The sequence below is a fragment of the Sciurus carolinensis genome, chromosome 13, assembly GCF_902686445.1.
Source record: "Sciurus carolinensis chromosome 13, mSciCar1.2, whole genome shotgun sequence".
Lineage (NCBI taxonomy): Eukaryota > Metazoa > Chordata > Mammalia > Rodentia > Sciuridae > Sciurus > Sciurus carolinensis.
In genome coordinates, this window is record NC_062225.1 from 55,012,174 (window position 1) to 55,033,777 (window position 21,604).

Consider the following 21,604-nt stretch of genomic DNA (forward strand, 5'->3'; position numbering starts at 1 on the left):
CCAGTATGAAAAAGAAAGCCAAATCAGCTTGTAGAAATTAAAAATATACTCATGAAAATTGACTTTAGATGGGTTAAATTTCAGATTAGAATGATATGCTTTGACCAAAAAGGAAAGAAAATCAAATAATAAATGGTTAGAAAACATCTAAAATGTAATCACATAGAAGTAGGAAGTTGAAAATACAGAACTGAAAAAAATACTAGGTTGATTTAAAAAAAAAAAAAAAAAGCTGACCAGAAAATGTTACTGGGCAAAAATAGATTTTTAAGGCAAGAAAGCATTATTAGCGATAAAGCCTTTATATAATGATGTATGGAATAATTTATCACAAAGAAATGATAATCTTAAATCTGTGTGACCAAATAGCACCTAGCAGCAGTATATAAACCAAAGATTTTATAGGCTAAAAATGGACTACCATGAGAGATAGTGAGAAATTTTAACACATTTCCTTCCGAAGCCAAAGAGAAGCTATAAAATGCTTTCCTTTTAGTAAAGAGGTTTAAAGTTCTAAACATACCAAGGAAAGAAAAAATGTTGCTAAAAGCTACACTAGGAATGAATCTTCTATCTGTAAAATTGTGAAGAAAAATAGAGATACCTGTTGTTCTGCTCTTGCACCTTAAATTGCAAAAGCTATTGACCACAGTGCATAAGTGCTTAGTTAAGATGGAAAAGGCATTATAGGATTTGGTACTACACCCATGGTTATAGGCATTCACTGGAGGTCCTAGAACATATTCCCCATGAATAAGAGGGAGACACTAATTATCATCTTTCATAGGTGAGGAAATACAAATTTACTCAGCTGAATGAAAAATCTCTAAATATTCTCCCCTTTTATTTTACATTGATTATTGTAAAGTATAGCCAGCTAGAGAAACTCATAAAACAAATAGAAGTTGAATGCAGTGGTGCTCACCTGTAATCCCAGCACTGAAGGCTGAGGCAGGAGGTGGGCTAGTTCAAGGTCAGCCTCAACAACTTAGACCCTGTCTCAAAATTCGACGTAGCTCTGTGGTAAGGTACCTTTGGGTTCAATCCTTTGTAGTATAGACGGCTCAAAAGAAAAGACTTTCATGTGCCCCATTCTAATCTTATCCGCTCTCTCCACTAAAAGAATTTTGTTTCATTGATGTTGTTTATTGGTGCATTATAATTATATATAATAGTGGGATTCATTATGCCATATTCATACATGCTCATAATTTGCTGTCTCCTTCTCTAGCGCCTTCCCTTTCCCTCCCCTCCTTCCTCATTCACCTGATCTCCCTTCTTCTATTAAGATTATCATTTTAGTTCATTATCATTCTCTGTGCAGGATTCAGTGTGGTATATTTGTACATGGATCTAGCATAATTTGGTAGATTCCATTCCCCTGTACTTCCCCATACCCTCCCTTCCCTCTCTTTGTTGGCTTTCCCTACTTTTTTGGTTTCCTTTATATTTTTTTGAGCCCCTAACCCCTATTTAATTCTTTCTCTCCCCCTCCTCCCTCTTACTCTCTCCCTCCCTCTTTTTTTTTTTTTTTTTTTTTAAATTTTTATTTTTTTTACAGGGGATTGAATCCAAGGGTACTTAATCACTGAGCCACATCCCCAGACCTTTTAAAATATTTTATTTAGAGATAGGGTCTCACTGAGTTGCTGAGGCTGTCTTTGAACTCATGATCCTCCTGCCTCAGTCATTCAAGTTGCTGAGACCCCTTCCCCTTCTGCATAGAAAACATTTGTATCTTGACTTTCTGAGTCTGACATATTTCATTTTGCATGATTTTGTCGATTTCCATTCATTTACCAGCAAATTACATAATTTCATAATTCTTTATGGCTGAGTAAAACTCAGTTGTATGCACTCACATGTACACACACACACACACCCCATTTTCTTTATTCTTTCAGAATATCTGTTGACAAGCAACTAGGCTGGTTCCATAACTTGGCTGTTGTAAATTGTGTTGCTATAAACATTGGTATACACGTACCACTGTAGTATACTGATTTTAGTTCTTTTGGATAAAAGAGTGGAATTAACTGGGTCATATGGTGGTTTCATTCCAGATCTTTTGGGAATCTCCAATCTCAAAATCTCCCAAAGTGGTTGTACTAATTTGCAATTCCACCAACAGTGTATAATGTACCTTTTTGCATTTATTGGTTTTTGTATTCTTAACTATTGCCATTCTAACTGAAGTGAGGTGAAATCTCACTGTAGTTTTGATTTGTATTTCCCTGATTGCTGAGGATGTTGAGCATTTTTTCATGTATTCATTGACCATTTTTATTTCTTTCAAGAAATGTCTATTTACTTCATTTTCCCATTTATTAATTGGGTTATATGTTTGTTTTTTGCTGTGTTTTTACTTCTAGACATTCTAGATATTAGTCCCCTGTTGAAAGAGGATTTTCTCCTATTGAAATAGACTCTTCTGCTGTGCAGAACCTTTTTAATTTGATGCTGTCCCAGTTATTGATTCTTGGTTTTATTTCATGAACTTTAGGAGTCTTCCTAAGTGTGTCTCTGCTTGTGCCAATATGTTGGAGTTTTGACCCTGTGTATTCTTTAAGCAGTTGCTTTTTTTCTGGTCCGATTCCTAGGTCTTTGATCCATTTTGAGTTGATGTTTGCACAAGGTGAGAAATAGGGGTCTAGTTTCATTCTTCTACATAGGGACATCTGGTTTTCCCAGCACCATTTGTTAAAAAGGCTATCTTTTCTCCGGTGTATGTTTTGGTACCTATGTCAAGGATCCGATGACTGTATCTTTGTGGATTTGTCCCTGTGTTCCATTGGTCTTCGAGTCTGTTTTTAGACCAATACCATGCTCTGTATATAATTTGAGGTTAGTTATTGCAATGCCTCCAGCATTGCTCTTATTGCTTTGGCTATTCTGGGTATTCTGTTCGTCAAACTGCATTTTAGGATTTTTCTTTCTAGTTCTGTGAAGAATGTCATTGGTGTTTTGAGATCACATTGAATCTGTACATTGCTTTTTAGTAATATCTTAATGATATTAATTCTGCTTATCTGATAACATGGAAAGTCTATCTTCTAAGGTCTTCAATTTTTTTCTTCAGTTTTATGATTTTCATTGTAAGATTTTCACCACCTTTGTCAGATTTATTCCTAAGTATTAAAAAAAATTTTTTTGAAGTTATTGACAATGAAATTGTTTTGCTGATTTTCTTTCTCAGCAGATTCATTCTTGGAGTATAGGAAATATATTGGTTTTTGGTTTGTGTGTGTTCTCTGTTCAGTCTTTTTTTTTTTTTCCCTTTGTATGTTGATTTTTGTATCCTGCTACTTTGCTGAAGTTATCAGCTCTAGAAGTCTACTGGTAGAGTTCTGAGGTCTTCTAAGTATAATATCATATCATCTGCAGATAGTTTGACCTCATTTTTTCCTATTTGTTACTCTTTATTTCTCTTGTCTGATGGCTAGAGTTTCAAGGAATATATTGAATAGGAGTGGTGAAAATGAACATTTGTCTTGCCCCTGATTTTACAGGAAGTGCTTTCAGTTTTCTTCTGTTCAGTATGTAAGCTTTGGTTTTACTGTATATAGCCTTTATGATGACAAGGTAAGTTCCTTCTATACCTAGCTTCTTCAGTGTTTTTAACATGAGTACTGAATTTTACGGAAAGTTTTTTTGCCTCTATTGAGATGATCATGTTATTTTTGTCCTTGATTCTGTTTATGTAATGAAATACATTATTTATTGATTTGTGTGTATGTTGAATCAACTTTGCATCCCTGAAATGAGTTCACCTTAATATGTTTCTGAATGTGGATTGCTAATATTTTATTAAGGATTTTTACATTTGTATTCATCAGGGATATTGATCTGTAGTTTTCTTTCCTTGGTGTGGTCATCCAATTTGGGTATCAGATGTGATACTGGCTTCATGGAATGAATTTGGGAATGTTCCCTCCTTTTCTATTTTATGAAATAATTTGAGTAGGATTGACATTAGTTCTTCTTTAAAGGTTTGGTAGATTTCAGCTGAGAATCCATCTGGTCTTGGAGCTTTTCTTTGTTAGAAAGCTTTTTATTGCCATCAATCTTCTTTGCTTGCTATTCATCTGTTTAAGTTTTCTGTATCTTCTTGGTTCAATTAGGATAGATCATATGTTTCTCAAAATTTGTCAGTAGCGTCTAGATTTTCCAATTTATTGGAATATGTTTTCAGAATCTTCCCTAATGATTCTCTGTATTTCAGAAATATCTGTTATTTTTTAAATCTCCATTTCGTCATTAGTTTTGACTCAGATCTTAATTATTCCTGTCTTCTATTGATTTGGGAATTTGTTCCTGATTTGCTAGGGCCTTGAGATATACATGAAACTGTTTGTTTGGGTTCTTTCATTAATTTAGGAACTTAATGCTATAAACTTTCCTCATAACTGCCTTCATAATGTCCCAGGAATTTTGATACATTGTATCACTGTTCTTTGATTTTAGGAATTTTTATATTTCATTTCTCTAAGATCCATTTCAAAAGGGAATTGTTCAATATCCTTGTATTTTGTGGTTTCTGTAATTTTTGCTGTTGATTTCTAATTTCATTTCATTATGATCTGATAAGATGCAAGGGGATATATAAAGTTTTTCTTTCTTTTTTGGGGGGTTTGTGGGGGGGGTGGTATTTGCCAAAACTTGCTTTGTGATCTAAAATACGGTTTATTTTAGAGAAGGTTTCATGAGCTTCTAAGAAATTGAATTCAGTTGTTGTTAGATGGAAGTATTCCAAAAATGTCTGTTAGGTTCATTTGATTTATCATATTACTTAGGTCAGAAATGTCTATCGATTTTGTTTGGAAAATGTGTCCATGGGTGAGAGGAGTATGTTGAAATCACAGTTTTATTGGATTGGGGTCTGAGATTTATTAAGAAGTGTTTGTTTTATATAATTAGGTGCATTGACATTTGGGGTTGTCTCTTGTTGGATTGTTCATTTTACCAGTATGTAGTCATCTTCCTTTTGATTCATTTCTACTTGGTATCTGCTTTGTTAGATATGAAGATAGCTGCTCCTGTTTACTTTCAGACTTCATATGCATGGAATATCTTCCATTCTTTTTCTTTTATTATTTTCTGTATTACTGACTTAATGGTCATGAATTCTTGTAGTTTTTCCTCATTTTGAAAAGATTTTATTTCTTCTTCGATTCTAAATGGTAGCTTGCTAGATACAGCAATCTTGGTTAGCAATTGTTTTCTTTGAAAACTTGAATTGTCTCATTCCATGCCCTCTTGGATTTTAGAGTCTTAACTGAGAAGTCAGAAATAATCCTTGGTGGTTTACCTATAAATGTGACTTGATGCTTTTTCTCTTGCATCTTTTAATATTCTATCCTTACTCTTTTAATTATGATGTGTCTTGGAGAGGTTCTTTTTTGATCTATTTGGGGCTGTGTATGTATCCTGTGTGTAGATGTCCATCTCATTCCTAAGGTTTGGGATTTTTTCTGTTTCACTGAAAAGATTCTTGACTGTCATTAGTCTGTAATATTCATTCCCTCTTCAGTCCCAATAACTCTTAAATTTAGTCTCTTAATGTCCAAAGTTGGGGTTTTTTTTGTTTTGTGTTTTGTTACCAGGGATTGAACTCAAGGCTGCAACACTGAGCTGTATCCCCAGACCTTTTTTTTTTTTTTTTTGAGACAGGATCTCACTAGGTTGCTTACAGCCTTGCTAATTTTCTGAGGCCAGCTTTGAACCTGTGATCCTCCTGCCCTAGTGTCCTATGCCACTGGGATTACTGGTGTGTGCCACAACTCCTCGCTCAAAGTTCTTGTATATCCTGATCATGGTCCTTATTTTTTTCTTTACCGCTTACTGAGTGTTCAAGCTCATATACCCTGTCTTTGAGGCCCAAAGTTCTGTTTTCTGTGTAACTTACTGTTGGTAATATTTTCAAGTGAATTTCTTATTTACTTTATTGTATCTTTTATTACCAGAAGTTCTGATTATTTTCTTTTCAGAATCTCTGTTTTTTGAAATGTTCTTTTACCTCCTATGTTTGCTTTTGCTTTTGTTGGTAGTAGAAGGAGGATTCCAGGACTTGAGCCCAAGGGCACTTTGTCACTGAGCTACAACCCCATCCCTTCTTATTTTTTATTTTGAGATGAGAGTGGAGTGGGGGTGGGGCTCACAAAGTTGCATAGGGTCTCACTGACTGAGGCTGGTCTCAAACTTGTGGCTGTCTTGCTTAGGTCTCCCAAGTTGCTGTGATTACAGGCGTGTGCCACTGCACTCAGTTGTATTTGCTCTCTTAATTCATGGTCTTTCTTTGGAATTTTATCCCCTTCGATATCTGTGGGTTCCTTTGTTGGGTGATTATAAACGTGGGGTGGGTCGCTTGCCTGTTTCTTCATGTTTTCAAAGGTCTTGTTCTCGCACATCTGTTGAGATGTAGTTACCCTTTTATGAGGGAGTCCTCTGGTGAGTACTTGTCTCTTTTGTAATAAGACCTCTTCTGTCTTTATATCTTAGCTCTTACACATAGACTCAGCATAATCCAAAGGTTAGTTTTAGTTTCAGCCTCAAATGCCTTTCAGTTTGCCACTGCAGAACTGCTGATTTGATTCATTCTTAGCTTCTTCAACACTGTGGATTCCTCTCAGCCTCTTTTTTTTTTTTTTTTTTTTTTTTTGCGGTGCTGGGGATTGAACCAAGGCCTGTGCTTGCAAGGCAAGCACTCTACCAACTGAGCTATATCCCCAGTCCCTCAGCCTCCATCTTGGAGTCTCTCTCTGATTTTGTTATAGGAGTAGATGTCTATGAGTGGGACCTGAAGGCTTCCCCTACCTGTTCTAGTTGGGGCCTGGTCGTCAGTTTGGGATTTTTCTTTCCCCTGTTCTGTATGTTAAAGTATTATTGAAATTTGAGCAGGATTAATTTGTGTGTGGAGCAAGGTATGCATCTCTTTGCTGGATTGTGGGTATAGTTCAGTAACAGACTTTATGCTGTAGATTTCCAGCACCTCTCAGAAACAAACAACAGCAGCAAACAATATACAGCATTAAAATAAATGCCTGGTATCTGTTATGACAACTACAATACCGATTACCACAGAAAAAGGATTGGCAGGGTCAGTAACACTAACCAGTGATGAGCTAGATCTAGCCTTAAACAGCAGGTATCAACTCTACCCCACAGTACTAATAAATGCAACAAATTGAGTGGTGTGGGCAAGAATTATATAAGCTAGATAGTTCTGAAAGGTACTAAAAGTACAGTTAAGAGAAAAAAAAATGAGGTAGGAAAGCAAAAAAAAATTCAGACTCTTCAGAATGTGAAGAAACAAGGCAGAAGAGATATAGCAAGTGACAGCTGTAAAGAAGGAAGAAAGGGGCTGGGGTTCTGACTGAGTAGTAGTGCTTGCCTTGCATGTTTGAGGCACTGGGTTTGAGCCTCAGCACCACATAAAAATAAACAAATGAATAAAGATATTGTGTCCCTCTACAACTAAAAAATATTTAAAAAAAAAAGAAGGAAGAAAAAAACAAGGGAATTTGGCTACTAGAGCGAGAAGGAAGGAAAGAGTAATAAAAAAAAAATATTGTCAAACCAAAGCAAATAAAAATTCCTAACCCTGAAGACAAAGGGAGTAACAAATGAATGATGAAAAGAAAAAAGAGGCTGTGCATGGTGGCTCACGCCTGTAATCCCAGCAGGATGATCGTGAGTTCAAAGCCAACCTCAGCAACTTAGCAAGGCCCTAAGCAACTCAGCAAGACCCTGTCTCTAAATAAAATATTTAAAAAGATTTGGGGATGTGGCTCAGTGGTTGAGCACCCCTGGGTTTAATCCCCAGTACCAAGAAAAGGAGAGAGTGGAATATTATGCATATGTATTCACAAACCAAGAGAAGGAAGGAAATTCTTAAAAAGAAATAAAGGATTGTCTTTGCTAAGTTGGTCAAAGCTCAATGAGGATAGACGTTCACTGCCTATGCCAGACTACCCTTCTTTCCATTTCTTCTTATGCTATGTACCCCTTAGAAAGAGTTGGGATTGTTAAGCCTTCCTCTTTTTATGTTGCTCACCAGGCTGCCAGCCAGAGTGGCCTAGAACCCAAACTGACTGAAATAGCCCTCAGCTTCCCTTCTCATCAGTATAAGGTAGGATGGACTGGAAAGTACTGTCAGTTGGAGTTTGTTGGACATACTAGATCAGTGTACTACCAGGGTGGGGTGGGAAGTTCCAGCCACTAGGATTTAGTTCTGATCTGAACCTTGTCGGGTGGTATCTGCTTTGGAGAAATTAGGGCCAGGCAAATGCCAGTCTCTTCAAGGCATCTGGATCTCAGGGTCCTCCCAAGGATTCTACTTTTAGGGCAGAATAACCAACCTTGCACAGGTCCTGCACTCCACTGCTCATAATGTATCCTTCCCAGACTCAGTTCCAGAGTGCAATTGTACCCCCTATCCAGTGTCTAGACCTTCTTCAGATGGTCCTGTGAGCCATTAGATTCTAAAGGAAAACAAGCCGCATTCCCCTTGCTGTCCCTAAACCTGAGCTTCCCTGGGCACAATCCTCTCTGCTTGTTTTGATCATACTCCACTAGGCACATCCTAGGCCTGATGGTATGCACTTGCTGGGACAGGATGGCAGTATTTTGTATGATCTCCTGGACTCCTGTAGCAGTAGGCCACAGCCTGGCCTCTTCAAGATGGCTCCCAGCCTCCACTTGCTAGTTGAGAAACATGGAGCACTTTTCCAATACCATCTCACTGCACAGCCTCTGTTTCAGCTAAGTTCAGACTGTTTTTCTGTTCTATAGATTTTCCCATGTTGTATTGGCCTGCTATTTCTCTCTCCCTGTTTGTATCTCACCTCCCCTCTGTAGTTAACTGGCACTTCTTCTGCCACTGGCTTAGCTCCAATGTACTATTTCGTGTCCTTTGTTCAAAGCACTTGAATTTCTGGGTCTTTTATGATTCTCTGATAATGAATTTTAGTGAATTACTCTTGTTACCTACCTTGCTGAGAAGCAGTACTCCCATTGCTTGAGTCCCAAGCCTCAGAGCAACTGGAAAGTGTAACCTTCTGTAATCTGCCATCTTTGATCCCCTAAAAGGCAATTCCATGATAATCATTTTCTGATTTTTTAAAATTTCACAGTGTGTGCTTTCAGTACACTTTGCTTTTGCTTGTTCCCTACTCCCCATTTACCCCCACTTTTCTTACCATCTACAATTTGACCTGTAAAATCTCTTTGTAAAAGTTTGATCAGATTCAGACCCAATGTTTTTGGTAAGACTTTGTAGATTATGGGCTCTATTTCATCAAGAATTATAAAATCTGGGGCTGGGGAGATAGCTCAGTTGGTAGAGTGCTTGCCTTGCAAGCACTGGGTTCTATCCCCAGCACCCCCCCCCCAAAAAAAAAAAGAATTATAAAATCTGATTTTTGTAGTGTTATTAGTGACTAATGATATTCAGCAGTTAAATCAGTGGATCCATTGAAGATTGAAAAAGTAATGATTCTCCATTTTTATTGTTTCTTATTCTTTTATTGCTAAAATGTATCTGTAGAGAATCTTTCCCTTCTCTAATACATGGTTATCTGCTGGTTCATTTTATGTAAGTGAGGAAGAATAAATAGCCAGGCACACTGGTGTGCACCTGTGTTCCCAGCTATTCTGGGGGCTGAGTTAGAAGAATCACGAATTCCAAGCGAGCTTGGGCAGTTTAGCAAGAACCTATCTCAAGACAAAATTTTAAATAGATCTGGGGAAGTTGGGTGCTGCGATGCATTCCTGTAATCTCAGGAATTGTAGGCTTAGGCCAGGGGGATTGCAGGTTCGAGGCTAGCCTCAGCAACCTAGGTCTCATAGTAAAAAGGCCTGGGGTTATAGCTCAGTAGTAAAGCACCGCCAGAAGATTCATTCTCTAGTACCAAAACAAACAAAAAAACAAAAAACAAAACAACAACAACAAAAAAATGGTTTAGGGATATGGTTCAGTGGTAGAGCTTTCGTCTATCCCAGGATTCAATCCCCAGTACAGCAAGAAAACTAAAAATAAATGTTTACTTCTCATTATTCACCAGTTTTGAAAATGCATCTTTCAAAGTCAGACTTCTTTTTCTTTGTAAGTATCATCATGAACCTGTGAATTTAAATACATTTCTTTCTGTTCATTCCAGTTATCCTTACTGATGTTCAAATTGTCCCATCTTTAAAAATAAATATATAGATTTTTTAAAAAGTCCACCCCCCAAAAAATAGCCTAAAAGTAAATAAATTGTCCCATCTTTTCTTTGACCAATGGGATCTCTTCAAGTTGTATCCCTGTCCTATGGTGTTTGTTTTAGTTTGTGTATGTGTATGTATGTGAGTGCGTGCACATATGCATGTATATACATGTGTATATGTAGCTTTTAAAACACATATACTAAACATGTTCCATTAATGTATACTTTTTTTTCCACGTTGAAAAGTGATCCCAGGACCTCACTTATGCTCATTGATTTTGGAAGATCAGTGTTCTCAGGCTTTTTTAGTGAATAGAGCTAGGAAGTGTAAGTACATATGTCCACACATATATGAACATTTACATCTATATGCATTTCTGTATATGTGCTTGGAAACCATGAGTTCACACTTGATATCTCCTATTCAGTCTAATACCAAAGGGTTTATTCTTGCTTTCTTTTTTTATATTTACAGCCATCTTCCCTGACCCATTGTCTGCCTTCCATTATCCTATTGACTTATTTGATCATCATTCCCTGTTGTATGTAATCGTACTTCTGCTGCCCGCTCTCCTGTGTAATTCCTTCCTCTCTCTTTCTGACTTCCTATTCCAGGCCACTCCCTCTCCCCTATGCAGACTTATTTCCTGCCCCTCTTAAGTTCCAGCATCATATGCTAGACTGAGCTCTATGTGGACATCCTTTTTACCCTACTTAGCATCTGAGACTCAAGACTGACCCTCCTCATTGATACCCTCTTCACTCTGCTTTGACTATGACACCCTTTGCCAGTCTGTGTACCTCACCTCACCTCCCCATTAGGCTCTAACCATGTAGTACCAGTTCCCTTCACACTCCTTTCATCAAGCAGGTATCCTCTTTAACCTGTGTTTTCTTTTTAATGTCCTCCAAGTTTTGTAGAACTTTAACTTTTCTTTTGAATTGTTATCTAGTTGGCTGGAATTTTATGTAAAATTTGTATCTCGTCTTCGGTCCCTCCAAATTTGAAATTTTAAAAAATTTACTGCATCCGTAGACCTTTTTTTAAAAGGTGATTATTTTTCTTATTGCTTTTGTTTATAACAGATGATGATGTACCTGCAGATATGGTTGCAGAAGAATCCGGTCCTGGTGCACAAAATAGCCCATACCAACTTCGTAGAAAAACTCTTTTACCGAAAAGAACAGCGTGTCCTACAAAGAGCAGTATGGAGGTATGTTAATTGTAATTTCTTTTGTTTTTGTAATGAAAGCATTTTAGGAAACAAAGGGAATGTCATCATTTTTTTTTTTTTAGAAGTAATGATAGAAACATTTGCTTTACTTTCATTTTTGTTTTTGTAGGGTGCCTCAACTTCAAATACAGAAAACTTTGGTCACCGGGCAAAACGTGCAAGAGTATCTGGAAAGTCACAAGATCTATCAGGTATTTCCTATGGAGAAACTGAGGGATAGGGTAAAATAATTTTTAAAACTTTTTTGCTTCAAGCCAGTCACAGTGGCACACGCCTATAATCCCAGTGACTCAGGAGGCTGAAACAGGAGGATCACAAGTTCAAAGCAAGCCTCAACAATTTAGCAAGGCCCTCCTCAACTTTAGCAAAACCCTGTCTCCAAATAAAAAATAAGAAGGCTGGGATTGTGGCTCAGTGATTAAGTGTCCTGGGTTTAATCCCAGGTACCAATATATTTAATTTTTTGCTTCATACCAAAAAATTAAAATTAAATATATTTATTTTACATTTTAGAGTATTAAATAACATTAGAATGCTTACCTCTCCCTCTTGGACTTTTATTCTTATTAAAAATTCTTCCCATATTTATTCTAACTATAAATGGCACATTAAATACCTAAGTGAATACTTGTTAAATAGAGATAAATGTGTCTCATCTCTGAAGGTCAAATGCTTATAATATAACCATTACCAAAAAAAAATGTTATTCATTTGATAATATGAAAACTGTTTTTTAATGAGAAAAGCATTGTTAGCACGATAGATTGTTTACATTCTACTTATTCATCCTTCTTTCCTTCTTTTTTTCTTTTTCTTTTTTTAGCAGCACCTGCTGAACAGTATCTTCAGGAGAAACTGCCAGATGAAGTAGTTTTAAAAATCTTCTCTTATTTGCTGGAACAGGATCTTTGTAGAGCAGCTTGTGTGTGTAAACGCTTCAGTGAACTTGCTAATGATCCAATTTTGTGGTAAGTGGAAAACCTGTTCCTTAACTTGAGATGTATTGTATGCTGCCCAAAATGCTAAACGTAGTAGAGACGTATGAGTTGGTAATTACAATTAAGTAGTTGGAACAGAATTATAAATTCCAATCTATCTGTTTATCACAAGTGTGGATTGTCAGTCCAAGCAGTATTTATGAAACAGTAAATGAAATAATTTCTATGCTGTTTTTTCAGTTAATAGCAACTGAAAGATTAAGGGAAGTGTTTTTCATTTAATTGCTTTGTAGAAACAGAGCTAAATGTAATTTAAAATAGCTAATGAGCGTTAAATCTGATAGTTTAGTGAAAGTGTATATTTTGTATATCACTTTTGAAAAAGTTTTATTCATAAACCTTAAAATGAGCATTCCCTTTGGCCCAGTAATTCTACTTCTGACAATTTTTTATACTTAACGAAATTTTTTATAACAATTTTTTCATAACAACATAGTTAATGATGAGGAAAAATTAGAGATAATCTAAATGTCCAGCAGTGACAGAATGAACTAAGGAAACTATGTAATTTGTAGTTGGAGGATTGAGATATATCTGCTAGTTGTCTGCTAATTGTGATTTTTTATTTTTTATTTTATTTTATTTTTTTGGTACCAGGGATTGAACCCAGAGGTTAGCCACATCCCCAGCCCTTTTTTATATTTTATTTAGAGACAGGGTCTTGCTGTGTTGCTTAGGGCCTCAGCCTTATGAGCTGCTGGGATTACAGGCATGCATCACAGTGCCTGGCCTAATTGTGATTTTTACAAAAAAAAAAAAAAAAAAAATTGTTTTCAGAATGTGGGGCATGGTTTGTGGCAAGAACTCTACCCCTGAACTCTATACCTAGCCCTACATACGTTTTTAATAAGATGGAAAAATGCTATGTTACAATAAGTGAAAAAAATAAAATATAGACTATTTTCTGTTTAATCACAGCTGTAATAAATGAAATATCTGTGGATAAAAAGACTGGAAGAAAATATACTGTGCTTGTACTGAAAAGGTATACTTATGTTAGAAAGGAGAACTGAAAATGAAAAGTAGAAGAAAAAACATTTTCCATTGTACAAGAAATTAAAAAATAGTTATTACTTCAGTTTTAAGATTTTATGGTACTTAATAAGATGTAAATAGACTGAAGATGTAGGAAGAATTAAACTCAAAGTATTTTATTGAAAATTGTCTTTTAAAATAATGTGGCGTGAAATTTTTATAGTAAGTGTGACATTTCCCCCCCTCCTGAGTGAACAATTTTTGAAGAAATTGACACTTCATTTCTTTGGGGTAGACTAATTTTCATATACAGTTACATTATTTTAGCCAAAAACTATTTTCACATTTAAAGTTCTATATGTTGCCTTTGAGTGGTGGCACATGGCACTTGGTGGTCTCAGCTGCTGGAGAGGCGTAAGGTGTTAGGATTATTTGAGAACAACCTTGACAACATAGTGAGGCCCTGCTCAAAAAAATGAAATAAAATTCTGTTTTTATATTTATTTTTGTCTATTCTTATTCAAGCGTTTGAGGTCTCAGATATTTGTTTAAAGTTTCATTTACTCTAAAGGACATTTTATAACAAAAATCTTTAATTCCCTTTAGGAAACGATTATACATGGAAGTATTTGAATATACCCGTCCTATGATGCATCCTGAACCTGGTAAATTCTACCAGATTAATCCAGAAGAGTATGAGCATCCAAATCCTTGGAAAGAGAGTTTCCAGCAGTTGGTATGAAACATAAATAGAAAATATTAATTTATATTATACATGTGTAAAACAAAAGTTCCTTTAAAAATTAAATTTAAACTCAAAAATAGGTTTTGAAGGCCAGCCACCAACTATTTATCAACCATCAAAATATCTAACAATTCTTATCACTACTGACATATTTATTAATAATTTATCTTAGTGGTAATAAGCATCAATAGTGAGAGAGCAGTTAATGATTTCATGGGGTGTGTTTGAGCTTATATTTAAATGATTAGTTTTTAGTAGCTGTTTTAAAGTTCCACGTTCAGCTTAATGTGTAAAACCACCCCCTCCTTTTTTGGCACTAGGGATTGAACCCAGGGGTGTTCTATCACTGAGTTACATCCCATCCTTTTCATTTATTTTAGGGTTTTTTTGTTTTTGGTTTTGGTTTTGGTTTTGAGACATGATCTAAGTTGCTGAGGCTAGCTTCAAACTTACAGTTCTCCCGCCTCAGTCTCCTGAGATGCTGGGATCACAGGTGTGCACACGGGCTTAATAAGATCCTTTGTAATGGTTTTCAGTTCGGGGTGATTTTGGCCAGGGCACATTTGGCAGTGTCTTAATACTTCATGAGAGAGTGGAAGAAAAAGGTGCTAAAGGTATTAAATTGGGTAGAGGCCAGTGATGCTACTAAACCCTCCAAACCATAGGACAGCCTCCACAACGAAGAATCAACTGGCCCAAAATAATAGTAGTGATGAGATTGAAAAACTTTGCCTTTCTTACTAGATACTACTTACAGAGTCTACTTTTCTAGATTTTATTTTGTACTACGTTACAGAAAATGAGTTTGAGTAGTGGAATTTTTTTATATTTAAAAGTTATACTGTGGTGCATTTAGAATATAATATTTATATTAGTAGTCAATGTTTGGTTTTGCTTTGTTTTTGACATTTTAGTATAAAGGTGCACATGTAAAGCCAGGATTTGCTGAACATTTCTACAGTAACCCTGCAAGATATAAAGGAAGAGAAAATATGTTGGTATGTTTGATTTGTATTTTTATGAGTTAAAATAATAATCTTTCAGTTCTGTACTGACACTTTCATTTTTTTCTAGTATTATGATACTATTGAAGATGCTCTTGGTGGGGTACAAGAAGCTCATTTTGATGGACTTATCTTTGTTCATTCTGGAATATATACTGATGAATGGATATATATTGAATCTCCAATCACCATGATTGGTGCAGGTATTTTGAAATGCATTGTTACTAGAATTTTAACATTTTATTCATATTAAATTTATAGATTTTAAATGCTAGTAACTTAAAATCTGATTGAGCTTTGTTAATAACTTGTAGGAAAGAATAGGAATGAAGATATCTCAAATACTTTGTGAAGGAAATGAAAGTATGAGAGTTCACAGATTATAAATGTATATATTTCTTGATGTTAGTACTTTCTCCAGTTGCCTTTACTCATTAAAGAAAGAAAAAAGTTTGTTAGCTCTTTATTTCATGTAAAAATAAAGATGAAAAAAATACAAAACCAAACCCTCAAAAAAAAAAAAAAAAAAAAAGAAAGGCACTAATGTTTTTATTGCTGTGTTTTTAAAGGAATCGAAATGTAATTTTTAAGTACATTTTATACTGTTTAAAAGATACGTTATGGTCAAATTTGTAAGAATAAATACAATGAAATATTTGTTGAACTCTGATGAGTCTTTGGAAGGATTGTGCTGTCTCTGGGTTCTAGTGATATAGTACATAGAGCAATTTAAGATGGCTAGTATTTATTTGCTAATGAAATTTGTATTTACTGCCTTTTCTGCTTCCCTCCTCTGTCTCTGTTATAGAGGAGGAAAGGACTGGGTGTGTGGCTCAGTGTAGAGCACTCACCTGGCATGTGAGGCTGTGGGTTCAATCCCCAACACCAAAAAATAAAAAATAAAAAATAATTTTAAAAAGTGGGAGAGAATATAGATTTTTGTGTGCTGATTTTATTACTTTCCAAATTGAGGGTACTGTTGGAAATAAATTTAAAGAGATCTCTTCTCTTCCTCTCTTCTCTGCCTGAGCCTTGAGTATAATGATAAAATAATATCTTCGTTAGATGTCATAAAAGCTGATAGCCACCTAATAAAGTGAGTATTAGTCCTACTGACTAATACTGGTGTTTCTTTAGAAATCCCTCTCCATAAAAGTACCTAGTTGGAATGGAATAAAGGTAATATGCCTTAAAATATCTTCTCCACAGCACCTGGGAAAGTAGCAGACAAAGTTATTATTGAAAACACTAGAGATTCAACCTTTGTTTTTATGGAAGGTTCTGAAGATGCTTATGTTGGATATATGACAATAAGGGTAAGAAATTTTAAAATTTAAAAAGTAAATATTGAAATCATTAAAGCAGTTGTGGTTTATTTCAAATAAAATTTTTACTTTTCAGTTTAATCCTGATGACAAATCCGCTCAGCACCACAATGCACATCACTGTTTAGAGATTACAGTAAATTGTAGCCCTATTATTGATCACTGTATCATCCGAAGTACATGTACAGGTTAGTGTTTCCTTTATTTTTTACAGTAAAATTGAATCATTGTGTCACCCAGTAGATTTGTAATAAATATTTTTTTCGTATAGTTGGTTCTGCAGTATGTGTTAGTGGTCAAGGAGCATGTCCCACTATCAAGCACTGTAACATCAGTGACTGTGAAAATGTTGGACTTTATATAACAGATCATGCACAGGTATTTTTTAATATTTTTTTAAGTCTTTCTTAATTTCTTTAAAGCTATCCTAATGTTTGTTTCTGATTAATTGTTATAGGGAATATATGAAGATAATGAAATTTCCAATAATGCTTTAGCTGGAATTTGGGTTAAAAATCATGGAAACCCAATTATTAGACGGAATCATATTCATCATGGACGTGATGTTGGTGTGTTCACATTTGATCATGGCATGGTAAGACCATTTATTCAGCATTATTTTTCATCATCAAATTGTCTGAATTGGAGCAATTGAGCATTATACTCCAAAATTAACATGTAATATTCTATAATATTACATTATATCCAGATAAGCATAGTGATGATAAAGAGTCCTTAAGAAATTGATGTAATCTTTGAGAAGAGTCTAACCCAGTAGTTGGTTCTCAAATGTAATTGTACATAAAAATCACACAGATACTTTATATTTTTTAAATTAAAATTCCTATTTCTACCCCAGATTTTATAATAAATCAAATTTTCCAAGGCTGAGACCAGAGATACGCATTTCTAATAAACACCATGGGTAATTTGAACACAGTTTGTCTGTGTAGAAGGTAAAGGTCTTATTAGTTTGATTTCTATTTTATTTCTCTCTCTTTTTTTTTTTTTGGTACTAAGGGTTGAAACCAGGGGCACTTAACCACCAAGCCACATCCCCTGCCCCTTTTTAAATTTTTTATGTTGAGACACTGTCTGTGAAGTTGCTTAGGCCCTTGCTAATTTGCTGTCACTGTCCTGGAACTTGGATCCTCCTGCCTCAGCCTCCCAAGTTGCTAGTATTTCAAGCATGAGCCACTTTGCCCTACTTAAAAAAGTTTTTTCACTGGCAGAATTTTTTTTTCATTATGGTACTAGAGATGGAACTGAAGGATTCTTCTATCACTGAGCTACATCTCAGCCCTTTTTTTACTCTGTATTTTGAGACAAGGAAATAAACATACTTTATATTTCAGCCTAGCTCCATTTCATCATTTATATTCTTGTTTTGTGAAGGTTTAAGACATTTCCATTCCTACAGTTTATTAGTCTCTATTCACATTTATTCAGCAGTTCTTTTTTCACACTTTGTCTATTCCTAACTTTTAAAAATTATTTTTTTAATGTTTTTATTGTTGGTCAGTGCTAGGAATTGAAATCAGTGAGGCAAGTGCCCTGCTTCTAAGCTATATCCCCAACCCACCTGAATTTTTTTTTTTTTTTTTTTTTTTGGTGGTGGTGCTGGGGATTTGAACCCAGGGTCTTGTGCATGTGAGGCAGGCACTCAACCAACTGAGCTACATCCCCAGCCCCCTCCTGAATTTTTAAATTTTTTGAATCTGTTGGTGTGTAACTGGGTATTATCATCTAGCCATTTTTGTTTGTTTTTTAAAGAGCTTTATGGGCCACATTACGTTGTTATGTTGTGTGCATGTTCTAATATGTAACAACAGATCCTACCGTTATGTACAACGATAATGCACCAATAAAATATGTGTGTTGGGAGCATTGTAGGTTGAATTCTTGCCACTCGAGAATACCTGTTACCTTTTAATTTACTTCAGTATATGATTAAATTATACTTTACCTCTGAATTCTGTTAACATTTTTCTATTCTAGCATTGAGTGTTTCTGAGAACTCTGAGATTACCCTAGGTTTTGTTGTTCTCTTTCTGAGAGTGATTTACTTTTCTCTCTCAGTATTCATGTGTTGGTTTTGTTGTTTTATGATTTTTCTGTTCCATATGTGCTTTTCTTGAGAAACTTGACTCTCTACTTTGTATTTTTTATATTCCTGTGTTCTTTTCCTTTCAGTGTTGTGTGATTTCCTTATATCTCTGTCCCTTATTTTATTTCCATAGTTCTGGTTTCTGTTGTTGTTTCTGTGGGGTTTCTCTCTAATTTTTAAATATTTTCAAATGAAATCTTTACACAGAAGGAGAGAGAATGAGCTGGGTGTGATGGCATGTGCCTGTAATCCCAGTGGCCCGGGAGGCTAAGGCAGGAGGATTGTGTGTCTAAGACCAAACTCAGCAAGACCCTGCCTCTAAATAAAATATTTAAAAAGGTGGGGATATGGCTCAGTAGTTAAGGGCCCCTGTGCTCAATCCCAGCATCATCTCATCTGTAAATATTTTAACTTGTTTCTTGTAAAAAATGACAATTCCAACCAGGCACAGTGATGCATGCTTGTAATCCCATCATCTCTGGAGCTGAGGCCAGGAGTATTTCCAAATTGGAGGCCAGCCTCAGCAACTTAGTGAGATCCTGTTTCAGTAATAATAATAATAAAATAAAATTTTAAAATAAAAAAGGATTGGGGAATGTAGCTCAACAGTGAAGCACCCCTGGGGTCAAACCTTAGTACAAAAAACTAGTAATAATTCTAAGCCAGGAGCAGTGGCACATGCCTATAATTCCAGAAAAAAGACTGGGAATGTAGCTCAGTGGTCAAGTGCTCCTGGGTTCAATTCCCAGTACCAAAAAAAAGGGGGAAACCTGGTGGCCGGGGGGGAAGGATGACGATGTATTGTAGCCCAGTAGTAAAGCACATGCACAGCATGTGTGAGGTCCCTAGGTTCAATCCCCAGCACCAAATAAAGGGAGGAGACTTTGTATAACACAATATCAGTAAAAGAGTAATTAGGAAAATTGCTTGGTATCATCAAATTTTCTGTCAGTCTTCAGTTTCCCACTGCAGTATTACTTTTATAAAATGATTAATATCATAACAGTACCAGGTTGCTATAAAATTTAAAAATTTTTTTATTTGTTCTAATTGGTTATACATGACAGTAAAATGCATTTTGATATGTTGTACAGAAATGGAGTATAACTTCTCATTGTTCTGGCTGTACATGCTATAAAATTTTTGAAGTATGCTAAATTTCTGAGCTTAACATATGACCAGTGACACATTTTTTGTGTTCTTTGTGTTCAGATCTGCCTGTTCACCTTTCACGAGGAACCTAAACTTGTGTTTTAAATTTGGTTCCTTTTTATTTTTTATTTTTGTAATGTTAGGGGTCAAACATGGGGCCTTACACTTGGTAAACACTTATTGTACATTAAACTGCACCCGCAACTACTGGAAATAAAAGTTTTAGATAAGAAAAATTGCATGTTTGTTTCCTTTCTTTAGATTTGCCTTTTCTGCATAAAGTTATTTCTATGAAATATTACTGTGGTGGAGGTATTACCTTCCTTTCTTGTGGTCCATTCAATGCCACCTATATTAGTCTGTTTTCTCTTGCTAATAACCCAGTCCTGCAGACTGTAAGTTATAATGACAGGAGGCTTATTTTGACTAAAAGATAGATTTCTGGTCCAAGGTCGAGCAGCTAAATTATGACAACCTTCTTTTCCACTGAATCACAAGGTCAGCCCAGGATTATCACATGGAAATAAACTGGCATCATGGATGTGTCCCCTTTTTTCTCTTTCTTTTTTAAAAGCCACTAGTATTCATTCATGAAGGCCCCATTTCTAAACACTATGGTTGAATTAAGTTTATATACTCTGTTATCTGTTGGGTTTGGAGTTTGTATTTTATTTTGTTTTGGGTTGGTTTGTTTGTAGTGCTGGGAATCAAAACAAAGACCTTTGCACATACCATGTGTCCTGCCCCTGAGATACACCTCCAGCCCAATTTTCTCCACTTTTTTTTTTTTTTTTTTTTTGGTACCCAGGATTGAACCTAGGGGCACTTAACCAATGAGCCGCATCCTCGGCCCTTTTTATTTTTTATTTTGAGACAGGGTCTCACTAAGTTGCTGAAGGTGGCCTCACTCTTGTGATTCTCTTGCCTTAGCCTCCTAAGTAGCTGGGATTAAAGGTATGCACCACTGTGCTTGGCTGTATTTTGTGAAACTCTATTTAAACACCTTTTATTTTGTAGTATTTAATAAAGATTATTTCACTTTAAAAAAAAAAAATATATATATATATATATACACACACACATACTTTGGAGCTTTTGTGACTTGAATCTTAAAAGGCAGTGTTCTTATAATTTATCTTATAAATCTTATTACTGGATCATTTTACACTGGCGTTAACACAATGGATAAATTGCCTTAAAATATTTAAAAGCAAAATGCAGCCAGTTCCCTGTTACTGAGTTAGTATGATTTTCTTTTTGTGGTGCTGGGAATTGAATTCAGGGTCTTATGCCTACTAGGAAAACCTTTTTTTTTTTTTAATTGAGTATGTTTTCAATTAAACATGTTTTCAGGTTGGCTTTCCCCCACCCCCTCTGTCTTTCCTTTCTCTTTCAATTTGGGCCTTACTGTTGAGCCAGGGCCCAGGCTGGCCTCAAATAATCCTCATACCTCAGCCTTCTTGAGTAGCTAGAGGTTGGGACTTATAGTTGTACACCACTGTGCCTGATTTCAGGTCAACTTTTAGAAATTGATTTGTTGTTTTTGTGGATGTGGGTATGAATGTGTGTGTGTGTGTGTGTGTGTGTGTGTTGTGTGTGTGTGTTGCTGAACCCCCAGCCTTGCACGTGCTAGGTAAACTCTACCACTAAGCTAATCCCTACTCAATTTCTTGGGACACTTTTAAGGCAACCAGATTTTATTTTCTTTAATGCCTTCAGCCTTTTGTTGAAGGACACACACACACACACACTCACACTCTTGTGTGTGCTCTTTCTCTCTCATAAACGTATATGTATTAGGTAATGGTATTTAATCTCACTGACTAAATAGATCTTTCCCTGTTTTTTTTTTCCCTGC

At 35.6% G+C, this 21,604-nt stretch overlaps 1 protein-coding gene across 2 annotated transcripts in view; it reads left to right on the forward strand.

The window, feature by feature from the left end:
* Fbxo11 (F-box protein 11) overlaps positions 1–21,604 on the forward strand; it is an 87,808-nt gene that overhangs the window by 54,892 nt on the left and 11,312 nt on the right. Inside the window, exons 2-11 of one of the 2 annotated variants that reach the window (XM_047522543.1) lie at positions 11,292–11,419; positions 11,550–11,631; positions 12,264–12,408; positions 14,020–14,149; positions 15,073–15,156; positions 15,233–15,365; positions 16,372–16,478; positions 16,564–16,675; positions 16,759–16,865; positions 16,945–17,082. In XM_047522543.1, coding sequence (XP_047378499.1) covers positions 11,292–11,419; positions 11,550–11,631; positions 12,264–12,408; positions 14,020–14,149; positions 15,073–15,156; positions 15,233–15,365; positions 16,372–16,478; positions 16,564–16,675; positions 16,759–16,865; positions 16,945–17,082 — 1,166 coding nt within the window. The remainder of the gene's footprint in view (positions 1–11,291; positions 11,420–11,549; positions 11,632–12,263; positions 12,409–14,019; positions 14,150–15,072; positions 15,157–15,232; positions 15,366–16,371; positions 16,479–16,563; positions 16,676–16,758; positions 16,866–16,944; positions 17,083–21,604) is intronic. The other variant, XM_047522542.1, reaches the window with a different exon arrangement.